Source organism: Mauremys reevesii, linkage group 10 (genome assembly GCF_016161935.1).
Source record: "Mauremys reevesii isolate NIE-2019 linkage group 10, ASM1616193v1, whole genome shotgun sequence".
In the NCBI taxonomy this organism is placed as follows: domain Eukaryota; kingdom Metazoa; phylum Chordata; order Testudines; family Geoemydidae; genus Mauremys; species Mauremys reevesii.
In genome coordinates, this window is record NC_052632.1 from 24460950 (window position 1) to 24479857 (window position 18908).

Here is an 18908-nt window from a genome sequence, read left to right on the forward strand (position 1 = left end):
TACTCTTTCGATGCTAGGAACCAGGAGTCTTGATTATTACATTTTAATAAATAAATAAATAATAAAACATACCCATCCAGAGCCAAGCTGTGTTCACTCCAGGTGCATACACCACTTTTTCCATGAGCTTGGAGGGTTCATTGAGGAAATGAGTCCTAAATCTATCCTAAACCCTGGTCTTCTGCTTAGGTTGCTAAGATGTATGCTTTGGTTTAAAAAAATTAAATGATGCAATCAAAATGAAAGTACTACAGACAAACTGCTCATTACACCTCTACCCTGATAGAACTTGACCCCATATAACATTAATTCAGATATAACGCAGTAAAGCAGTGGGGAGTCCTGGGCCCTTTCAAGCGCCACCTGAGCCCTGCTGCTTTACCGCGTTATATCCGAATTTGTGTGGAGCCCTGGGCCCTTTAAATCACCACCCAAGCCTGGCTGCCGGAGCCCCGGGAGCCAGGCTCGGGCGGTGATTTAAGGGGCCAGAGGCTCCAGCTGCTGCGAGGAGCCCTGCTGCCGGAGCTCCAGCGGTCATTTAAAGGGCCCAGGCCTCCCCGCAGCGGCTGGTGCACAGGGCCCTTTAAATCCCTGCTGGACCTCTTGGCAGCCAGGCTCGGACAGTGATTTAAAGGGCCAGAGGCTCCAGCTGCTGCGGGGAGCCCCAGGCCCTTTAAATTCCCTCCTGAGCCCCACTGCGAAAGCTCCGGCAGTGATTTAAAGGGACCAGGGCTCCCCACAGCAGCTGGAGCACCGGGCCCTTTAAATTACCGCCGGGGAAGCCGGTCCAGTCCGGCATGGCGTACTGGCTCTTGCTGGTATGCCATACCGGACCGAACCCGATATAATGCGGTCTCACTATAAGGCAGTGAGATTTTTTTGGCTCCCGAGGCCCGCATTATATTGGGGTAGAGGTGTATTTATTCTTCACCTACAAAGAACATGCTGTAATTACAGAGTATAGTTTCTAGAAGGGAAAACTATAATTATAAAAACAACAAGGAGTCCGGTGGCACCTTAAAGACTAACAGATTTATTTGGGCATAAGCTTTTGTGGGAAAAAAACCTCACTTCTTGTGGATACAGACTAACATGGCTACCCCCTGATACTTTAAACGGGTCACGTTCTAGGCAACCTGCGGCACGTGAGCTGATTTTCAGTGGCACTCACACTGCCTGGGTCCTGGCCACTGGTCTGGGGGGCTCTGCATTTTAATTTAATTTTAAATGAAGCTTCTTAAACATTTTAAAAAACTTATTTACTTTACATACAACAATAGTTTAGTTATATATTATAGACTTAGAGAAAGATCTTCTAAAAATTTTAAAAATGTATTACTGGCACGCAAAACCTTAAATTAGAGTGAATAAATGAAGACTCGGCACACCGCTTCTGAAAGGTTGCCGACCCCTGCTTTTAACTATAATTATAGTTACATCTGCTTCTTTGGTTACACCAATCAGCTCCATGTACCACTTAAGAAAAAATACCTAACAAATTCTGATTTGTTTACTTGTGAGCTGGGACCCTTAATTAAAGCAATAATTAAACAGCATTACTTTTACTAGTAATGAAGTAATTAATATTGATTTTTTTAAATTAAGCTAGGTCTGCTTGTTTGTAGACCCTTTAACAGAGAGACGAAATGGGCTTCATTTCAGACCTCCTTCATGAGCCACATACTGGTACATGTGCATTGACACTGCCTTCATTTCAGGCATTCCACCTCTCTGGCTTAATTCTGCAGATGATTGAGCTGTTGCTATGATGACTCATAGGAACTGAAACCTTACAAGACTTGCCATACTGGACCAGACTAGTGGTCCATCTAGTGCAGTATTCTGTTTCCGCCAACTGCTTCAGAAAAAAACAAGAAACTGAAGTATGTAGTCAAGGTATAGTATACCCAAAGGGAAAGTTTATTCCTAATCCTCAGTGACAGGTTGCTTTGTTTATATCCTTTCCAAAATTCTTATAGTAAATTATTTTTAAAACAACAACTCTGGATCTTCTAGTTATTAATATAAACATCCAATCCTTTTCTGAAAATTTTTGATTTCTCAGCCTCAACAACATCTTATGGCAACGAGCGCCACAAGTTAACTGTGTGTGGGGGAAAAAAATACTGATGTTAAATTTGCTCTCTTTGAATTTCATAGGATATCCCCTTCTTCCTGCTCCTTTCAGATATCCACCTCTGCCTTTCTCTTTGGAACTTTTTTCCAGAGAAGCTTTCATTGTAAGTAATGCTTTCTTGAGTAGAATCCAACCCCTTGGCTTTAAACGTGGGTCCGGTCCATAGCACTGGGCTTTTAAACATTAAATCACAGACTTACTATGTTTTAACTGCTTTATATTATACAGTGACCCAAGCAGGGTGAAAGAGCTTTATAAATTAAATAACTGTTAGCGCTTAACATGTTCAAAGAACTCCACAAACATCTGACCCCTATGCAGGCAGGCAATAGGGGCCAGGCTGCAAGAAGCCTGCCAGCATTGCAGCATCTGCTCCAGGGTTGCTTTGGCTGGTGCCCCTACAAGAGAGTAACCTCTCCCAAAGGGGCAGGGACAGGGAGTTGGCTGACTGCAGAGGACGTGCTGTCTCTCTAAAGGTTGCCACATTAGCTGAACACCCCAGAAGCTACTGTGCCCGAGTTCCTTCTCAGAACATTTACAATGTTCCCTGCCCAAGTTTGGGTCTTAACCAAATTAATCTTCACAATATAACTGCAAGGCAAGTTAAAATTTGTGCAAGCTGCATTGTCTGCATTAAATCAACAGGCATTTCCACCTCAAAAATTAGCTTTATTTTGAAAACAACTGAAGCTGAACACCAGAAATGCAACACTATTACATGCAGCGTGTCAGAAAACTTGCCATATACATTTTCTACCAATGCTGGACCTATAATCTCATAAACATGATATACCTACTGCTAGACAGAGTTATAATATTTTTTGTTTTAAAAATGAAATGTAAACAATATGTTACGTAGTGTCTGGATGGCAGTAGATCTGTAACTTCCTTACATTAACTCAATTTTACACTAGGGAAAAAATCTGCATAATCTGCATAATGGACTAAATATCAAAAGGCCATAATGAAGGCCATAATGAAATGCAATATCCACTTCAAACTCTATACATGCAAGTAGTTAGGAAGGATTGTATGTAAATTTTAAAAATCCACAGCTATATTTTTCATTTTAGAACCAGAAGATTCCAACATTAAGAAAAATGAAAGAAAAAGAAAAGAACAAACATAAAAGAGATGAGAAGTATAATTGCCCTCTGTATATTACACAATTGTTCAGATTTTAAAATGATCTTTGACATCCAGGTATACCAGGGAAGGTGAATGGTTGAGAATATAAAAGACAAATTGGCATTGTCAACGCTTTCCTTTCATTCTTCATAAAATATAATACAGCACAATGAGTAATGCTTAAATTATATTTCTCCTGAACCAAAATAATCTAGTTTGTGACAAAAAATGCAAATAGAATGTAAAAATTCTCCCTGTGGAACTTAAGTCACAGCATTATCTTTCTCCCTGTGAAACATTTTTCCCCTCACAGTTATCTTTGAAGGATGAGAACATGGAGCTGAATCCATAATCATTCAAAGACTTACTCTCTTGTATTGACACATGCTGTAACAGAAATCTACAACATAGGCCACACTCAGACATGTGAAAAGAGGTATTTCTTATGCTCTTGGGGTGAGTAATTTCTGCAGGTGGCTGTGCAGGGTTATACACCTGGACCAGCCAAAATACCGGACCACATTAATACTTCTATGCTAAGCACAGAGAGGTGCTGAGCTCCCTTAATTTCTAATTAAGTTAATAAGAAATGATGACACTAAGCACTTTATTGGCTCCGACCCTAAAAGCACTTAGAGCCTGAAATGGAACCTTTATTTTACATAAAAACACACGCCTCTGAGAAAGTATCCTAGTTCAATGCAAATGAGAGAAGACTTGTATGCCAAATGTAGTGCATGGTAGTTATATTGCCTTGTTTTAGAGTTCTGCTTTTCAGTACACTTAATTCACTCTGGCTTTAAAGAAGAAAGTATTCTAATATACCAAATCCTCAAACAAAAATTAGCAATTGACCATTACAAGAATAATTTTAAAATACACTGATGTCTACAATATCCTGCATTTTCATATCTGTGTCCAAAAGAGAAATAAATCAATGAAATTATTTTTAAACCACACAGAAAGTGATGTAATGGGATTGTCACACTTGTTATATGCAATCAAATGTGCACTCATTTGTTAGCAATATGCTGTGAAACTCTTACTAACCAAAAACACTTATAGCAACAAATTTAAAGATCGGGCACATTGTACATAAATGCTATGTGTTTTGAAAAGTATTCACTCTATTAGTTATCATGAATTGCTACCATCTACCATATCTCATTCTATGCAAGGATACCAGGCCAGCTACCAATCCATAAAGTGTAATGTTTCACATACTTCATAGAGTAGTTTAAAACACATCATGATATGAAATAATTTGTATTACATAGTAATTTAATCCCTTGCAATAGGGTTAATGTTGGACAAAGTCTGGACACTTTTCTTCCAATTTGAATTACATACATTAACTTTGCCATACACCACAGAACTAATGCATGTATTACTTCAGACATGCTTTAATTTATAATCAAAACAAAAAAGTTGTTGCAAAAATACATGTCACCAATGTGGAACACATTCAAGATTGTATAAAAGTACTGAACTGATATCCCAAAACAGGTATATGTAAGCAGTACATAAGGAAAGACTAGTTTTAATATGAAACAGTCATTTAAGTCACATACAACATAAGAAGCATGACCTTTTTATAAAATGCCACAGATACTTTTAGGCAGGCAATATTATATATAAATGAGAAGTAGTTATTTTATGCAGAAGTTAATAATTTCTATTAAGTTGGAATAAAGAAAATGTAATAAGGTGCTCAATTTCAACACCACTGATTTTGTAAACATCTCAAACCAAAAATATCTAATTATGAAATCCAAATGAAGGCCCCACTCCTGCAAGCACTCTGATTTTTTCTTGACTTCATGCACATCGTTTCACTGATTTCATTAGAACTATTCACTTGCTTAAAATTAAGTACATGTGTAAGAGTGTTTACAGGATTGGGGCATAACCAGAAATGTATACAGATAGCAAAGTATCTTATTGAGCAGCCCTGAAAATTATACTTTTGTTTTTAATAGAGCAAACACTAAATATGTTATAATACTTGGCACTTCTACAGTGTCTCTCATCTGAAGATTTCAAATATTAAGCCTCTCAGCACCCTGTGAAGTCAGTTTTAATCCCATCATACAGATAACTACCTGTGCCTCAATTTACTTAACTGATTTGTCTAAGGTTACAAAGATAATCAGAAAAAGAGCCAGGAACAAAAGATAGGCTTTTTGACACCCATCTCTCTCTAATCCATAGACAGCAGTGCCTCTTATCCCACCACTAATTACAACACAATATTAGATTAAACCGGTACATAAAATATTTGCACATTTTAAATGGTCTAAGGCAGAGGTTCTCAAACTTCATTGCACGTGACCCCCTTTTGACAACAAAAATTACTACACGACCCCAGGAGGGGGACTGAAGTCTGAGCCTGCTTGAGCTCCATCACCTTGGGCGGGGGGGACCAAAGCTGAAGCTCAAGGGCTGCAGCCCCAGGCAGGGGGCCTGTAACCTGAGCCGCGCCACCCAGGCCTGAAGCCCTCGGGTTTCAGCTTCGGCCCCCGGCAGTGGGTCTTGGGCTTTGGCTTCAGCCCTGGACCCCCTAACAGCAGCCCTGGCAACCCCATTAAAACAGGGTTGAGATCCAATTTGGGGTCAGGAGAACCGCTGGTCTAAGGCAAAATAAGTTTGTCAGTGTTACTGACTATATAATTAAGTTTCCAAGTATTTATTTCATCTGGGATTAAAAATTTAAAAACTTGGACAGCCACACTACTGAGAAGTCATTCTATGAAGCAGCATTCTGAGCCATTTTATAAAGGAGATGAGATTGAGCCACTTCCTCTATTCTCCATAAAACTCCAGATTTGCAGATTTACAAAATCCTTACAATATTTTGGTGTGAAGCACCAGTACAACCTAAAACACAAACATTGAAAGAATTACATGATAGCTCAATACAAATTGTTTCACGTAGAGTATTACAAAAATCAGGTATACTACCCAACCCTCCTAATCCCATAACTAGCATGGTTCTAATTTTAAGCAGGTGACATTCCTACTACCCTACTAATAATATGATTGTTCTTTTTTTCCATACATACTTGAAATACTATTAGCTAACACACACTAAAAACAAATGCATCTGCTCTCTGTAAATAGAGTTCAGAAATACTGAGACCACATCAATATCAATGCTATGATAGCTATTTAATTTTGGTACTTTGATGGCATTTGCTAATTCCTTTTATTTGTAGGACTAAACATTCGGGTGAAAACTCACAGGTTTTCACCCCATGCCTACTCCACATGTTAACCAGTTAGTATATTTGGTTACATTCATATGGAAATATTTTGCTAACAAATGTAGAAAGCTACTATGAAATACTGGAATTGGTAGACAGGGGAGGTGCAGGAAATTCTATGGTCATTTTAAACACAGTATCTGACTCCTGCACTGGATTGTAAAATGTTCAGTGGACTTCTAAGGACAAACACTGGAATCTTATGTTTGTATTAGGAATCTTGAAGAATTCACTTCATCACAAACTAGCCAAGAAAGCATTGTCCCTTAGCCTCTGGCGGATTTCTTAGTCACAGAGCAGAATTCTGATTTCTGTTACATCAGTGTAAATCTGGGTAACTTCACAAGCTTCACAATTTGCACTAGTGCAACAGAGATCAGAATCTGGCCCACAGGAACCTATATTATCTGAACAAGGTTTTGGTTTTAATTTCTACATCAATACTACAAACAAGTTAGAATTAAAGCAGTAAGCCACAGGTAAAATTCTTGAAGACATTACTTTAGCAGAGATTACTACTGTAAGTCATCAAACCAGTAAGAAAAATAGCAAAACGGAAGGTTAGCCTTTGTTTTGAACTTGTAATGTTGAAAACACAGGCCCAAATTTGCCTTTACACCTCTAGGAGTTTCCCGGTGAGGCGATGTAAAAGGTGTGAGAAAGTACCACCACCTGTGGGCATCATTCTCCAGATACCGCAGAAGGTCCTTTAATAATGTAAGCAAGCCGTATGTAGCCCTTTACGCTCATACATAACCTATAACGTTAATGGGGAGCTACACACATACACCAAAAAGGACAGCACATCTCCAAGTAATGTTTGGAAGCAGTTACGGTAGAACCTCACAAATTCACACTCAGTGGGGGAACCTTGTAAACTACTAAATTAGTAACCAATCAAAATTAATTAAAAGAATGATGATGTATCACAAAGTGACCTTTATGTTTCAATTCTATTTAGGTTCTTATACCATCCTTATCACCACAGTATCTGAGCACCTTCACGTAGTGCTTTAAGCAACATGATTAGCATCTGTCATGTTTGACAAGTGTGGTTTGGTTTTAATGATTTATTATATTTACCCTTATGCAAATGGGTTATAATAGACAGATCTAGTAGCACTACCTATTATAAGGCTGCCCAACACCTTTCATTATAAAACTTCATTTTAGGTTGCTTATAACTTTGCCAAATTTTAACTGCTTGGGTTGAATTTTCATGGTGGGTGTTGGGAAAATTCAACAGTTTAGCTGTTTCCAAGAACAAGTTTAGGAAAAATATCCTGTGTTGCCCATGTTAAAATATATCTTAGAATTATTTAAATTGAGAAGCTCTAGCACTTCTGTACTTTGGAGCCAGGACTTGAAGTTTGGCAGGTGGATCAAACTTTTCCAAGCCCTATACAAATTCATCCAGGTTGGCCAAATTACAAGACACTGAAAAAAAAAATCACAGTTCACACAAGCTCACTAAATATGAGAGCAGGGAGACGGTCTCTCTCGTGCTGTCAATGCTCTGCCAGCTGATGCCCTGGCACCTAGGAGGAGGCATGTGATCATGTAAAATTAAACACTATATCCTACTGTATATGCACAGAAGGGGCCTAATTCTGGCATTTCCTAACTTTTGAGTGCTTGACTTTGCAACCCTGGTGTTATTTTAGTGTTTTTAAATGTAATGCTATGATATATTTTGTAAAAATACTGAATTTTTAGTAACGTAAGACTTCACTAGAGTTCTTGGCTATTAAATATTTGCCGAGAAGCCAGGAGGCACTGTAGTTTGAAGTGCAAACATCACAAATACTAAAACAATCAAATGCAATATTGATTCATTGTTTCAGATGCAGAATAAGGAAAAAAATTAAAATCCTTAGAGCTCATCTTAAAATAAAATTCATCAGTACTCCTCTTTCTCCATGTCACCTCCTCCACCTTTTCTCCTACCCATAGGACAGATAGCATTGACATGAGCAAAACAGTAATGGACATTCATAAAACATAACAATAATGAATGCTTCCAATATATAGTACCATCAAGGCTCAGCACTAGCTAACAGCCTGTATTCATCGAGGCAGATGTTCTGACATCAATAATTCCAGTAATTCATTTTTTAATGGAAAACTTGCTTGTGATCAAACAAATACCAGACATATTTTGGATCTTCAAATGTTGTCTGTGTTTCTGATCAAAGTTTAAATATTCACATAAACAGGCATAAAACAAAGAACACAGAAACAGATGGAATTTCATGAGTGAAGATAGACTAAAAGCAAAAAAACAAAACAAAAACCCAAACCAACCTTGATTGTCTATAGAAAATGATGTATACCATTAAGAGCAATACCTCTGTAGTATGTATTTCAATACTGCATCAGTGGATGTCATCATCCATCAGTATTCAATGCAGGTGGCCCTGCAGTCTCCCTAGTACGCATCAGCTGGACATCCTTTTCAGCCATGCAAGTATCACAGCCCCATACTGCTGATGCTTCTGCAGTGAGGAGGCCATAAGCAGACTCAGTCATGCCCGTACAGATCCGATGAAACCATTTTTGACAAGAAGCTTCACACAAGATGGCATCCTGGTCATCATTAACTTCATGTGTACAAATTCCACATGGATAGACTGGCTCAGAGGATGAATGACCATGACGACTGAGGTGGAGAGATGTTTTGCTGCTCTTTTCAGAGTTGCATCCTTCAGCTGTAACTCTAGGTTGACGGGACTTGCTCTGAGTCCCATTAGCATGACTACTGTTAGTGTTATCTGCATTATGAGAATGGTTGCTCTCTTGATTTACTACACTGTTTCGATTAACGTTTTTTAAGTCAGCACTACCTTGGTTCACGATGTCATCTGTTCTGTGGTGATGCTGATGTGTAGCGGTGTTCTGGTTGGAAGTTTTGCTTGCACCTTGACTGAAGTCTTGCTTTTGTGCTGATGTTTTTGTCTGATTGTAGGTCTTGGGTGGTGGAACAAAAGAATGGTTTGATTCTAACTGGGAATTAAAATGTGAATTGCTTGCAGGTCCAAAGTTAGATGTCATGTCAGGGTGTGGTATTTGACTAGTATTTTGTGGAGGAATGTGACCAAAGTTCTCACCAGGATTTGGTCTGAAGTGTTGACTGGGCATATGGACATTTTGATTCATTTGACCACTGTTATAACATGGCTGATTTCCAAAACCTGTGTTATCATGTGGACCAAAGTTGAAAGCATGAGGTCGAGTAAAACCCATTCCCACAGGGTTCTGGTGAAGTGGGTGTGGCTGGTTTCTGAGGGTGTAAGAACCACCATAAGGTGAGGACATTCTGGGCAGCATGTGAGGTGGCATTCTGAAAGTGTTATAACCTCCAAAACCAGGGTAACCAGGATGGTTAAAATAAGGACTTCCTGAAGGTAGAGGTTTATAGGAGACAGTATTATAGTTATCATCAAATGGATTAGCCGCTACAAGGTGGTCTGAGCTTGGATTCGGCGGTGGAGCATATTCAGATGGAGGAGGAAAGGAAGATCCCTGAAAATATTTAGAGCATTTAAATTAGCATTCGTATAAACTTCCCTACAAGAACTTTCAACCATATGGGCTTTCAACCATAAAGAAGCTGGACTGGCAGCATGAGTGAACCAAAGTCTTCTATTTATTCAGTCAGGAGCCACATGGGCAGCAACAATCAGCATAAGCTTCCCCACTCTACTCTGGCAGTGAGCCTTAAGTCTCATCAGAAAGGAAAAGAGAGAATAGTTCAGGGTCCAGGCTCATTCCTCCCTGGGCCTCTCTTACAAGACTGCCAATATGGGCACCAGTTGTAGTGGTGATTTTTGTGATATGGCATCCCGTGGAAGAGTGGATCCCTTTGCAGGTATACAGGTCTAATGCCACCGTTGGTCTTTATATTATTAGGAGCCTGATCCTGCCATTGTCTCCCACACAGAACCCTGACTGAAACCAACTGAGTTCTGTGGCTAGAGTACATACTCTTATTTTATAAAGTATTTTCTGAGTTTGTCTTACGAGCTAACTCATGATGCCATTGAAGTGATTTAGACTAATTTCACTATTTTAAAAAACTGTGCAGCTGTACAACATGCTGCCAAAAATGCTCACCGTGTAGTTTTGTTTCCTTCTTTTATTTAAGAAATGCAGGATTCCCACAAAATCATAGAATTAAAACATAAAAACTCATGTTTAAATGCTGTTTAAAAACAGATTTTCCTTGGTTTCCTCTCAGGCTAAATTTACTAAATTAAAGGTCAAATCTTTCTCCTGACCCATCCCACTTTTGATGAGGCTATGCAAGACTTAAACGATAGCAATACTACTGTATCCGTGCTGCAAGGTGTACAGGCAGGAGACAGTCTGCCCAGCGGGACCCTCCATCTTCTGTTAACCAGAGGGATCTGCTCTGTGACAGCACTTTGTGGAACTGTGGGTGGGCTGGGAGCATGGGGAGTTTAGTGGACGCAGAGGCTGCATAAATGACTGGAGAGAGTGACTGTGCAACTGACTATCGTTTTGGTCCAGTTTGTGGGGAGAGTTCTGGCCTGCTCACCCCCACATAGCTCCCTCATGCACAGTGTGCACAGAAGACGAGAATTTGGCCCCAATTATTTAGTAGCCTAGGCTGGGGAAAATGATTCTGCAGATTTCTGTTGCCCTGCAAACCTTATTAGAGGTAAGAAAAGAGGAGGAACTTATCTGCAGGACCATTATATTTATCATCATTCTGCAGCGAAAGGAAAGCTTCATTACTAGAGAGAACTAAGAGATCCAAATGCCTGAAATTAATTGTATATGCCTACAACAGTGGGTTCACCACTACTTGAACAAGAAAAAGCAATGGACACCCAGGTCAATGGGAATCGGGCATGCATATTATAAGGTGATAACTGGTCCTATATGGATAAAGTTATTCTCATTATTTGCCACTAAGTAAGTAATAGCAGATATTCTGAGACACAGTGCTGAGTGGACACAGAAGGGGACAATTCTTCTTTACAGGTGATGATCAATATCAATGTTTTGCATTAGCACCCAAATCCTATGTCTTCCCACATTCTCTCAAAGCCCCATTTCAGTAAATGGAAATCATACATTTCTAGTGCACAGAAGAGCCAAAGAGCATAAATTCAATGTACCAGGTGTGCCTCATGGCTCCCTGCATTGGAAAGCACTATGAGGATGCACTAAAAGTGTGGCCAATGGGTTCATGAACTGCATGGACCCATTAGTCCACAAATCTTCATATATGGGGAAAGCAGCAGTCCGCAGCTACCACTCATACCCTGAAGATTCTCGCCAAACAACTGAAGGCTGGGGATTAAATTCTGTTCCTCAGAACAATGTTCACATGACTGAATGAACAGCCTGTTCACTCTGTGCATATTTACCAGAGACTTTATATTCTCCTCTTGCAGGATACATGCAAATCTCCCGGGATTAAAAGAACTTCAATAGGAGTTACTAGTAACCAGGGTGGGGATGGAGAGAGATCTAAGATTTTACATAAGCACTTAATTATAAGATACTGGAAAGCTACTAATCTGTGCCTGTGATTCCTAGATGAAAGAGATACTCATATTAGTTAGCAACATCTGAGTGTGTTATTTATTCAAAAAAATCAAGATCAGAAGCAATTTACCTGTGTATTTGACTTGCGCTTTTTCTTATCTGGGCTTCCAAGTTGTACTCCTGGTCCTCCTAACCCATCCAATCCACTGTCACCACCTACAAAATTTCAATCAATATAATTCTGCATTTGTTTCAATACAGATTTTATATTAATGTGTGCCTTTCTGTGTCATACCAAGAAAAGCCTGTGACAAACACCAAAGTATCACTAATTCTATCTTAAAACTACAAAGTCTATAGAATGCACACACCTGGAGGTATAGGGAGCTGTAACACAACTACTGGAGTCCATCTCCATTAGAACATGAAGGCCTGATTCAAAGCCCATTAAAGTCAGTGGAAAGACTTCCATTAATTTAATTGGGTTTTGGATCAAGCCCTTGGTGCTTAAGGCTTCTTCTCTCACCAAAAAGGAATTATCTAAGATTCATCTCCCACTTAACTTACACAGATGTGGATTTCATCAGCCTGGGACTCCCAGGGCACAATAGGCAGTTAGAGTATGTAGTTAACGAAAGAGCAAGCAGAAACAAGTTTATGAATGAAAACCTGGCTTTCTATTAATGAAAATCCCTGAAAACCTGGCATACAGCTGAGACAAGACTCTCAGCTTGTCATTTCCAAACTCCCATAAATTAAGTCTTGATCATGCAAAAGGTCACCCCAGGAAAAATCTCACTATAATCAATGAGCCAGCACTAGGGGATTCCTTTGCAGAGGCCATATATCCTTACGTAGCAGTTAACAAAAGCTATTTTGGTACAAATACAGTTTCCTGCAATATGAGGGATGTTTAGCTTCTTGATCCACTTATTTCGTTTTAACTAAAGAAAGAAAATCCAATGCTTCACTTGAAGTTCAGCTATACCTTTCATCAGAATGTGACAGACGCCTGAAGCCCTACATGATCCTGTAGTACAAATTATGACTTTTTATTTATAAGTCCCCTGTAAAGTTATAGATCAGTGGTGAGCACCCTGTGGCCCATGGGCCGCATGCAGCCTGTCAAGGTAATCCTCTGGCAGGCCGCAAGACAGTGTTTACATTGACTGTCCACAGGCATGGCTGCCTGCAGCGCCCAGTGGCCATGGTTTGCCGATCCTGGCCAATGGGAGCTGCGGGAAGCAGCAGCCAGCACCTCCCTGCAGCCCTCACTGCTTCCCACAGGTCCCATTGGCCAGGAACAGCAAACCGCGGCCACTGGGAGCTGCAGATGGTCAATATAAACACTGTCTTGTGGCCCGCCAGCAGATTACCTTGATAGGCCGCAGGTTGCCCACTGCTAAAGATGGGTAAAGGAGATTTTAGTGATAAATGTCCCATTACATTGGTAGAAGAAATTATTAATTTGTTTTGGGAATGAAGAGTAACCTTGAGCCAAAGCCTGGGCATTTGGAAAGTCATGGACAGACGATGTTAAGGTGACAGATTTTAACCTGGTAGAACCATCAATATGAACAGACTGTATTCAAGTTCATTCTTTTTCGTCCATGCTCTGTCTACATCTTTTCTAAAACACTATGATAAACAATGATTCTTTGCTGCTACATTCAGTGGAATGTATGTAAACTGACCTCAGATTGGTACTATCATTTGATTTTTTTCAGAAAAGTGTGATGTCTCCCTATGTTTAAAATTCACATTAAAAAACTAGCTGTTTTGCTGCACATAAGAATTTGTTATTACTGAATGCAACACTCATCTGGTTACATGGGGTCAAATTTGAAAAGTTATTTAGGCATCTACAGAGAGGCATCTAGTGCTGCTAAGTAGGGTAGGTGCCTAATTCCCATTGTCTTCTGTTTAGGTGCTTTTGAAAGTCCCATTAGGTGCTGTCATAAATATAAAGGGAAAGGTATCAACTTTTATGTATGCAGTAACATAAAATCCCTCTTGGCCAGAGGTACAGAATCACTTACCTGTACGAGGTTAATTGGTTCAATTAACCTAGTTGGCACCTGACCAGAAGGACCAATGGGAAAAGAAGATCCTTTCAAATCTGGGGATAGGGTGACCAGATGTCCCGATTTTATAGGGACAGTCCCGATTTTGGGGTCTTTTTCTTATATTGGCTCCTATTAGCCCCCACCCCATCCCGATTTTTCACACATGCTGTCTGGTCACCCTATCGGTGGGGCGGGGGGAGGAAAGGTTTGGTTGATGCTCTTTGTTTTGGTTCCTTCTTGGGACAAAGATAGAGACCAAGCAGGTAAACCAGTTCCTAAAAGATCCTGAAATGATACATCTAATATTATCAGAAATTGTAATTAATAGCAAAGAAATGCCTTAGATTACCTTTTGTTTTAGCTTCTGAATTTTCTCTATGCTAAGAGATAATTTTGTTCCTGTTTTGTAACTGGGAAGCAGTCAGAGGGAAATCCTCTGTGGTTTAAATCTTTTTATCTACCCTGTAAAGTTATCTTCCATCCTGATTTTGCAGGTGTGATTCTTTTACTTTTTTTTTTTAATAAAATTCTTTTAAGAACCTGATTGATTTTCAGTGTCCTAAAAACCAGTGATTTGGTCTGTGCTCACTTTGTTAACCTATTGGTTGGTATATTATTCTCAAGCCTCCCCAGGAAAGGGTAAAACGCTGTGTCCTCTTATGGTGCTATGTAAAGTATAGCAGCCCATAGATTGTAAATATTAAATATTCCAATAAAAATTCTGCAGGAAGAAGGCATCATTACAAATACTCCCAAAATTCCAGCCAAAATGTCCTAGCTTGGTAAACGATAAACTATCTCCTCAAATTTTTCCATGTTTTCCATCACCCAGGTGTTCTAAAACATTCTTATAGACATATCACAGTTTAACAGAGAGATTGTCTCATTGACACCTTCTCTTTCATTCAGAATTACACAATTTTCTCTCCCACTCATGTTCACATAGCATCCATGTGTCAACAAGAGCAATTGCTAATATGGAAAAATATTATCTGGAAAGTGTTTAATGTATTTTAGCTTCTTTTAATGAAATTCAGCAGCTGAAAATAGGGAGTGTGTTAAGTATGTGACCAGACAATTCTCTAAGGACCACCAGCAAATGCTCACCTTCCTGTAGCAGTTCAAAATACAGCCTAAAGCTCTGTAAGTTTTGTCAAGTATAAAACTAGTACTCAAGGATCTGATCCCACAAACATTTAAGTACATGAAATGGGACTACTTACATAATTAAAGCTACTTGGATGCTTACTGATTTGCAAGACTGTTTGATGAAGTACTAAGATTTTGTGATCTCATCTTTCTCTATGTGAGGCCAATAATGTAAGTTAGGCCTGTGAATTTATGTATTTTTCCTTTTGAATTTTATAAGAATTTATACATAAAAGGAAAATTATGTTAGTCCTCACATACCTACAAGAAAAGTGAACAAGCATCATTATCAAGCAGCCAAAATAAACTTTCCTGAAAGTCACTTCTTGTATCCACAGTCTTTTCATTAAAAGATACACTGAACATTTTGGTATTTTGCAATATACTAGAGTTAAGATTGCAAAATGGTTTCAGCATAACCGCCACTCTTAGCTTTCTGTAAAAAACAAAACAAAACCCAAAGCATTTTGGCTTAGACTTTCTATGCTTGTCACATGTGAAAGCTATTATTCCTCCTTTCAAGTTTTTGAAAAAAATGTAGTTCACCCATTTTTGAATGTTGGGAGACTGGGGGAATAAATCTGCACGCTCTTCTATTTCACACACACAACAGGTGACGCTTAAAACTTTATATGTAAATAAACAGGCCCTAATTGTACAAAGACTTTTATGCAACTTTACACAGTAAGCACAGTCCGGTATTTTACAGGATGTGAAGTAAAGCACATGTAAGTCTTTGCAGAATTGGGGCCACAACCCTTGATGAGTAAGTAGTCCCTTGGCTAGGTATGGGTTTTGGTTTTTTTGTTTTAAGAAACAACCAACCAAGAGACTATAGATGGAGATGAGGTGGCACTGGTTCAATGGGTATTTGCTGTGGCCCTAATCCTGCAATGATTTATGCACCTATGTAACTCTATGCCCTTCGGCAGTATCCTATTGAAATCAATTGGCTACTCACAAGTATAAAGCTATACGTGTACTTAAGTGTTTGCAGGATCAGAACCTATTATTTAAATTAGCTTAATGAATCCCAGTCTTTCTGTGACATATTTTCTCTGCCTAACCTGCTAGGTAAAGTAGTGCTGCTCTACAGCACGCTACAGTTGCTAGAACAACTGAAAGAAATGAATTGTAAATATCTGAGTGAAATACACACAGTAAAATCCTTGTCCTCTTCCCCTCCCCCCGCAAAAAGCTACCATCAAAAACATTAGAAAAATTCCAAGGGTGAAGGGAAAAGGAGCAATGAATCCCCGACTTTATCATTTCACCACAATTTTCCATCCTTTCACGGATACTCTGTACATTCCAGTATCTCATTCCAAAACAAATGTCTCTCTTTTGCCATTGCAAAGATACAGCTACCACTCTGTAAAGAAATGTGCTGATGCCCTGTTAAACCAGCCTTGCAGAAAATGGTCTCCAGCCAAACAGCAGCAGCAAATAGGCAGACAGGGATGGAACTGTACTTTCCCAATACATTTCAATGAGGTGTGAGCTTCACCGGGACCATACAAATACTGCCATTATTAACAGAAGGTATTTTTTTCCTTCTCTTTTCCAACCAATTAAAAAACCACAAATATTAGTTTAGTGTTAAGGGTGAGAAAGTGAAAACTCGAAGTTTGGAAATACAATTTACTCTCGCGCAGGGGCGTTAATATGGGCACACGGCGCAGCCTGTATGCTGTACTACACCTATTTTACAATGCACACTAATAGATTACACCTCAAGAAAACGAGTAGAAATACCGCGTGTGTGTAACATGGCTGGACAAGTTAACAATACTCCTGTATCCTTTAATATCAACTTTGGTACTTTACACCCCCAATCCTAAACATGGATCCACACGGCGGCAGGGGTCCATCCAGGCAGATCCGTTCGCAGGATCGGCGCCTCACAGGACAGACTCAACCCGGCATTCAAAGCCACGCAATTGAGCAACGCTACTTTCAAAGGCATCTGGATACCAACGAGCCCCGGCAATGCAGAAAATAGACGGCAACAGTCACGAGTCAGCCGGACACAGCAGATAAATGCCCCCCCCCCCGGGGTGTAATACGAGCTGGGGCGAGCGGGAGCCCCGAGTCCCGCTCCCGGAGCAGCTCCCTGCCCAGAAGTGCGCCCGGAGCGCAGGCGCTGCCTCCAGCTCCCCGCGGCAGCAGGGGGCCGCTCTGGCTCAGACTGCGGGCGGGAGGATGCAATGTCTCCTCGGCGGAGTTAGGCCCAGGACCCCCCGGCTGTCCCTCCGCGGTCCCCAGGGCGCCGGCCCGGCTCCCCCCCTCCCCGGCCCGCTGTACCTCGGGATCTCTTCAGCGCGATGGGATCCTTCTCCTGTTCCGCTGACATTACAGACGGCGGCGCATGGCTCCCACGGCAGCAGGAATCGAGGCGCTTTGATGTTGCGGCGGCGGCTGGCCCGCACCCCGCCTCCGCCTCCTGCTGCTTCGGCTGCCGCGGCCGCCGCAAGCCGGGCCGGCCACGGGGAGCTGCCAGACTTTGCAAAGTTTGCGAGCGGGAGGGCGCCGGGGCCGCCTCCGGCGGGCAAGGCGCAGGGCGGGCTCCGCTCAGCGGCGGCCCAGGGGCGGCTGCTGCGGGCAGAGCGGCCGGGGGACTGCTCGAGGGGGCTGGGAGCGCGCAGCTGGGCGAGCCCCCTGCATATCGCAGGCATGTGCCTGGCTCGGCGCCCGCTGCCGCCGGCCTGTCAGGCTAGCGCGTCCCCTTGGCTGCGTACAGCGCCCTCTGCGGAGACAAACCCCACGCCTGCCCTCGGAGCTGCAGGCGCCAAAGCCCTGCAGTGGGGCTGGGAACAGCCGTGGTTTCCCCCCTCCTCTGCCACGATCGACTGGGGAGAAGCCCGGAAAGGATCCCCTCCAAGCCCCTGCTATTTCCAAATGGGCCATAGCGCCCGGGAGAGGGTTTTACCCTGGCTGCTCCTCTGTGGATTGTATTATCCATCGGTAAAGTCTGTAACAAATCCATAGCCACCTAAAGCCATGAGTCTGCCCTCGGATCAGTGCAAGCAAACTGCGTCCACGTGGAGACCACTGAAATCTTTAGGTTTCTGTTCTTCCGGCCCGTCAGTGTCAACCACCACAGTCAGCTGGCAGGATCAGGGTTTGGGCTACACTTAAAAGTTAGGTGGACATAGCTACAGTGCACAGCTGTGTCAAAAATTCAGGACATAGAGCCCTATAACTATGTAAACTTAACATCCAGAATGTTTCCATCAACCTACCTACGTCGACGCTGGGTTAAGCAATGGAAAGTCCCTTCCCTCACTGCAGAAAGTGTCTACAATACAAAAAGGAGGAGGAGTACATGTAGCAAATGTATTTGAGCATAACCTTTCCTGGGCTAAAACCCACAGGTGTGTAGCTGCAGGGCTGTAGCCCTGCTACTATGAGCCCTGGTAGTGTAGGCATAGCCTGAGACCTGGTCTACGCTAGAAAATTAAGTCAGTTTAACTACAACAGTTAGGGGTGTGAAAAATCCTCAAGCCTAAGTGGCACAGTTAAATCAACCTAAACCCCAGTGTAGACAGCACTAGATAGAAGAATTCTTCCGTAAACCTAGCTACCACCTCTCTGGGAGATGGATTACGCATGCTGCTAGGCAAACCCTTCCCGTTAGCATAGGTAGTG

At 41.3% G+C, this 18908-nt stretch overlaps 2 protein-coding genes across 4 annotated transcripts in view; one reads left to right on the plus strand and one right to left on the minus strand.

Moving 5' to 3' along the window:
- The window catches only part of C10H15orf65 (chromosome 10 C15orf65 homolog), a 37958-nt gene extending 34546 nt beyond the window's left edge, over positions 1–3412 (plus strand). The window contains exons 5-6 of one of the 3 annotated variants that reach the window (XM_039491291.1): positions 2161–2240; positions 3211–3381. In XM_039491291.1, coding sequence (XP_039347225.1) covers positions 2161–2240; positions 3211–3232 — 102 coding nt within the window. In that variant the 3' untranslated portion in view covers positions 3233–3381. Of the gene's footprint in view, positions 1–2160; positions 2241–3210 lie in introns of all 3 variants that reach the window. The other 2 variants (XM_039491292.1, XM_039491290.1) reach the window with 2 other exon arrangements.
- A 5031-nt stretch (positions 3413–8443) lies between these two features.
- Positions 8444–17856, minus strand: PYGO1 (pygopus family PHD finger 1). Its single transcript, XM_039491286.1, has 3 exons — positions 17565–17856; positions 12176–12261; positions 8444–10050 (listed from the first exon to the last, which is right to left on the minus strand). The coding sequence occupies exons 1-3, from the start codon at positions 17611–17613 to the stop codon at positions 8917–8919; spliced, it is 1269 nt and encodes a 422-aa protein (XP_039347220.1). The 5' UTR covers positions 17614–17856; the 3' UTR covers positions 8444–8916.
- Positions 17857–18908: the final 1052 nt, after the last annotated feature.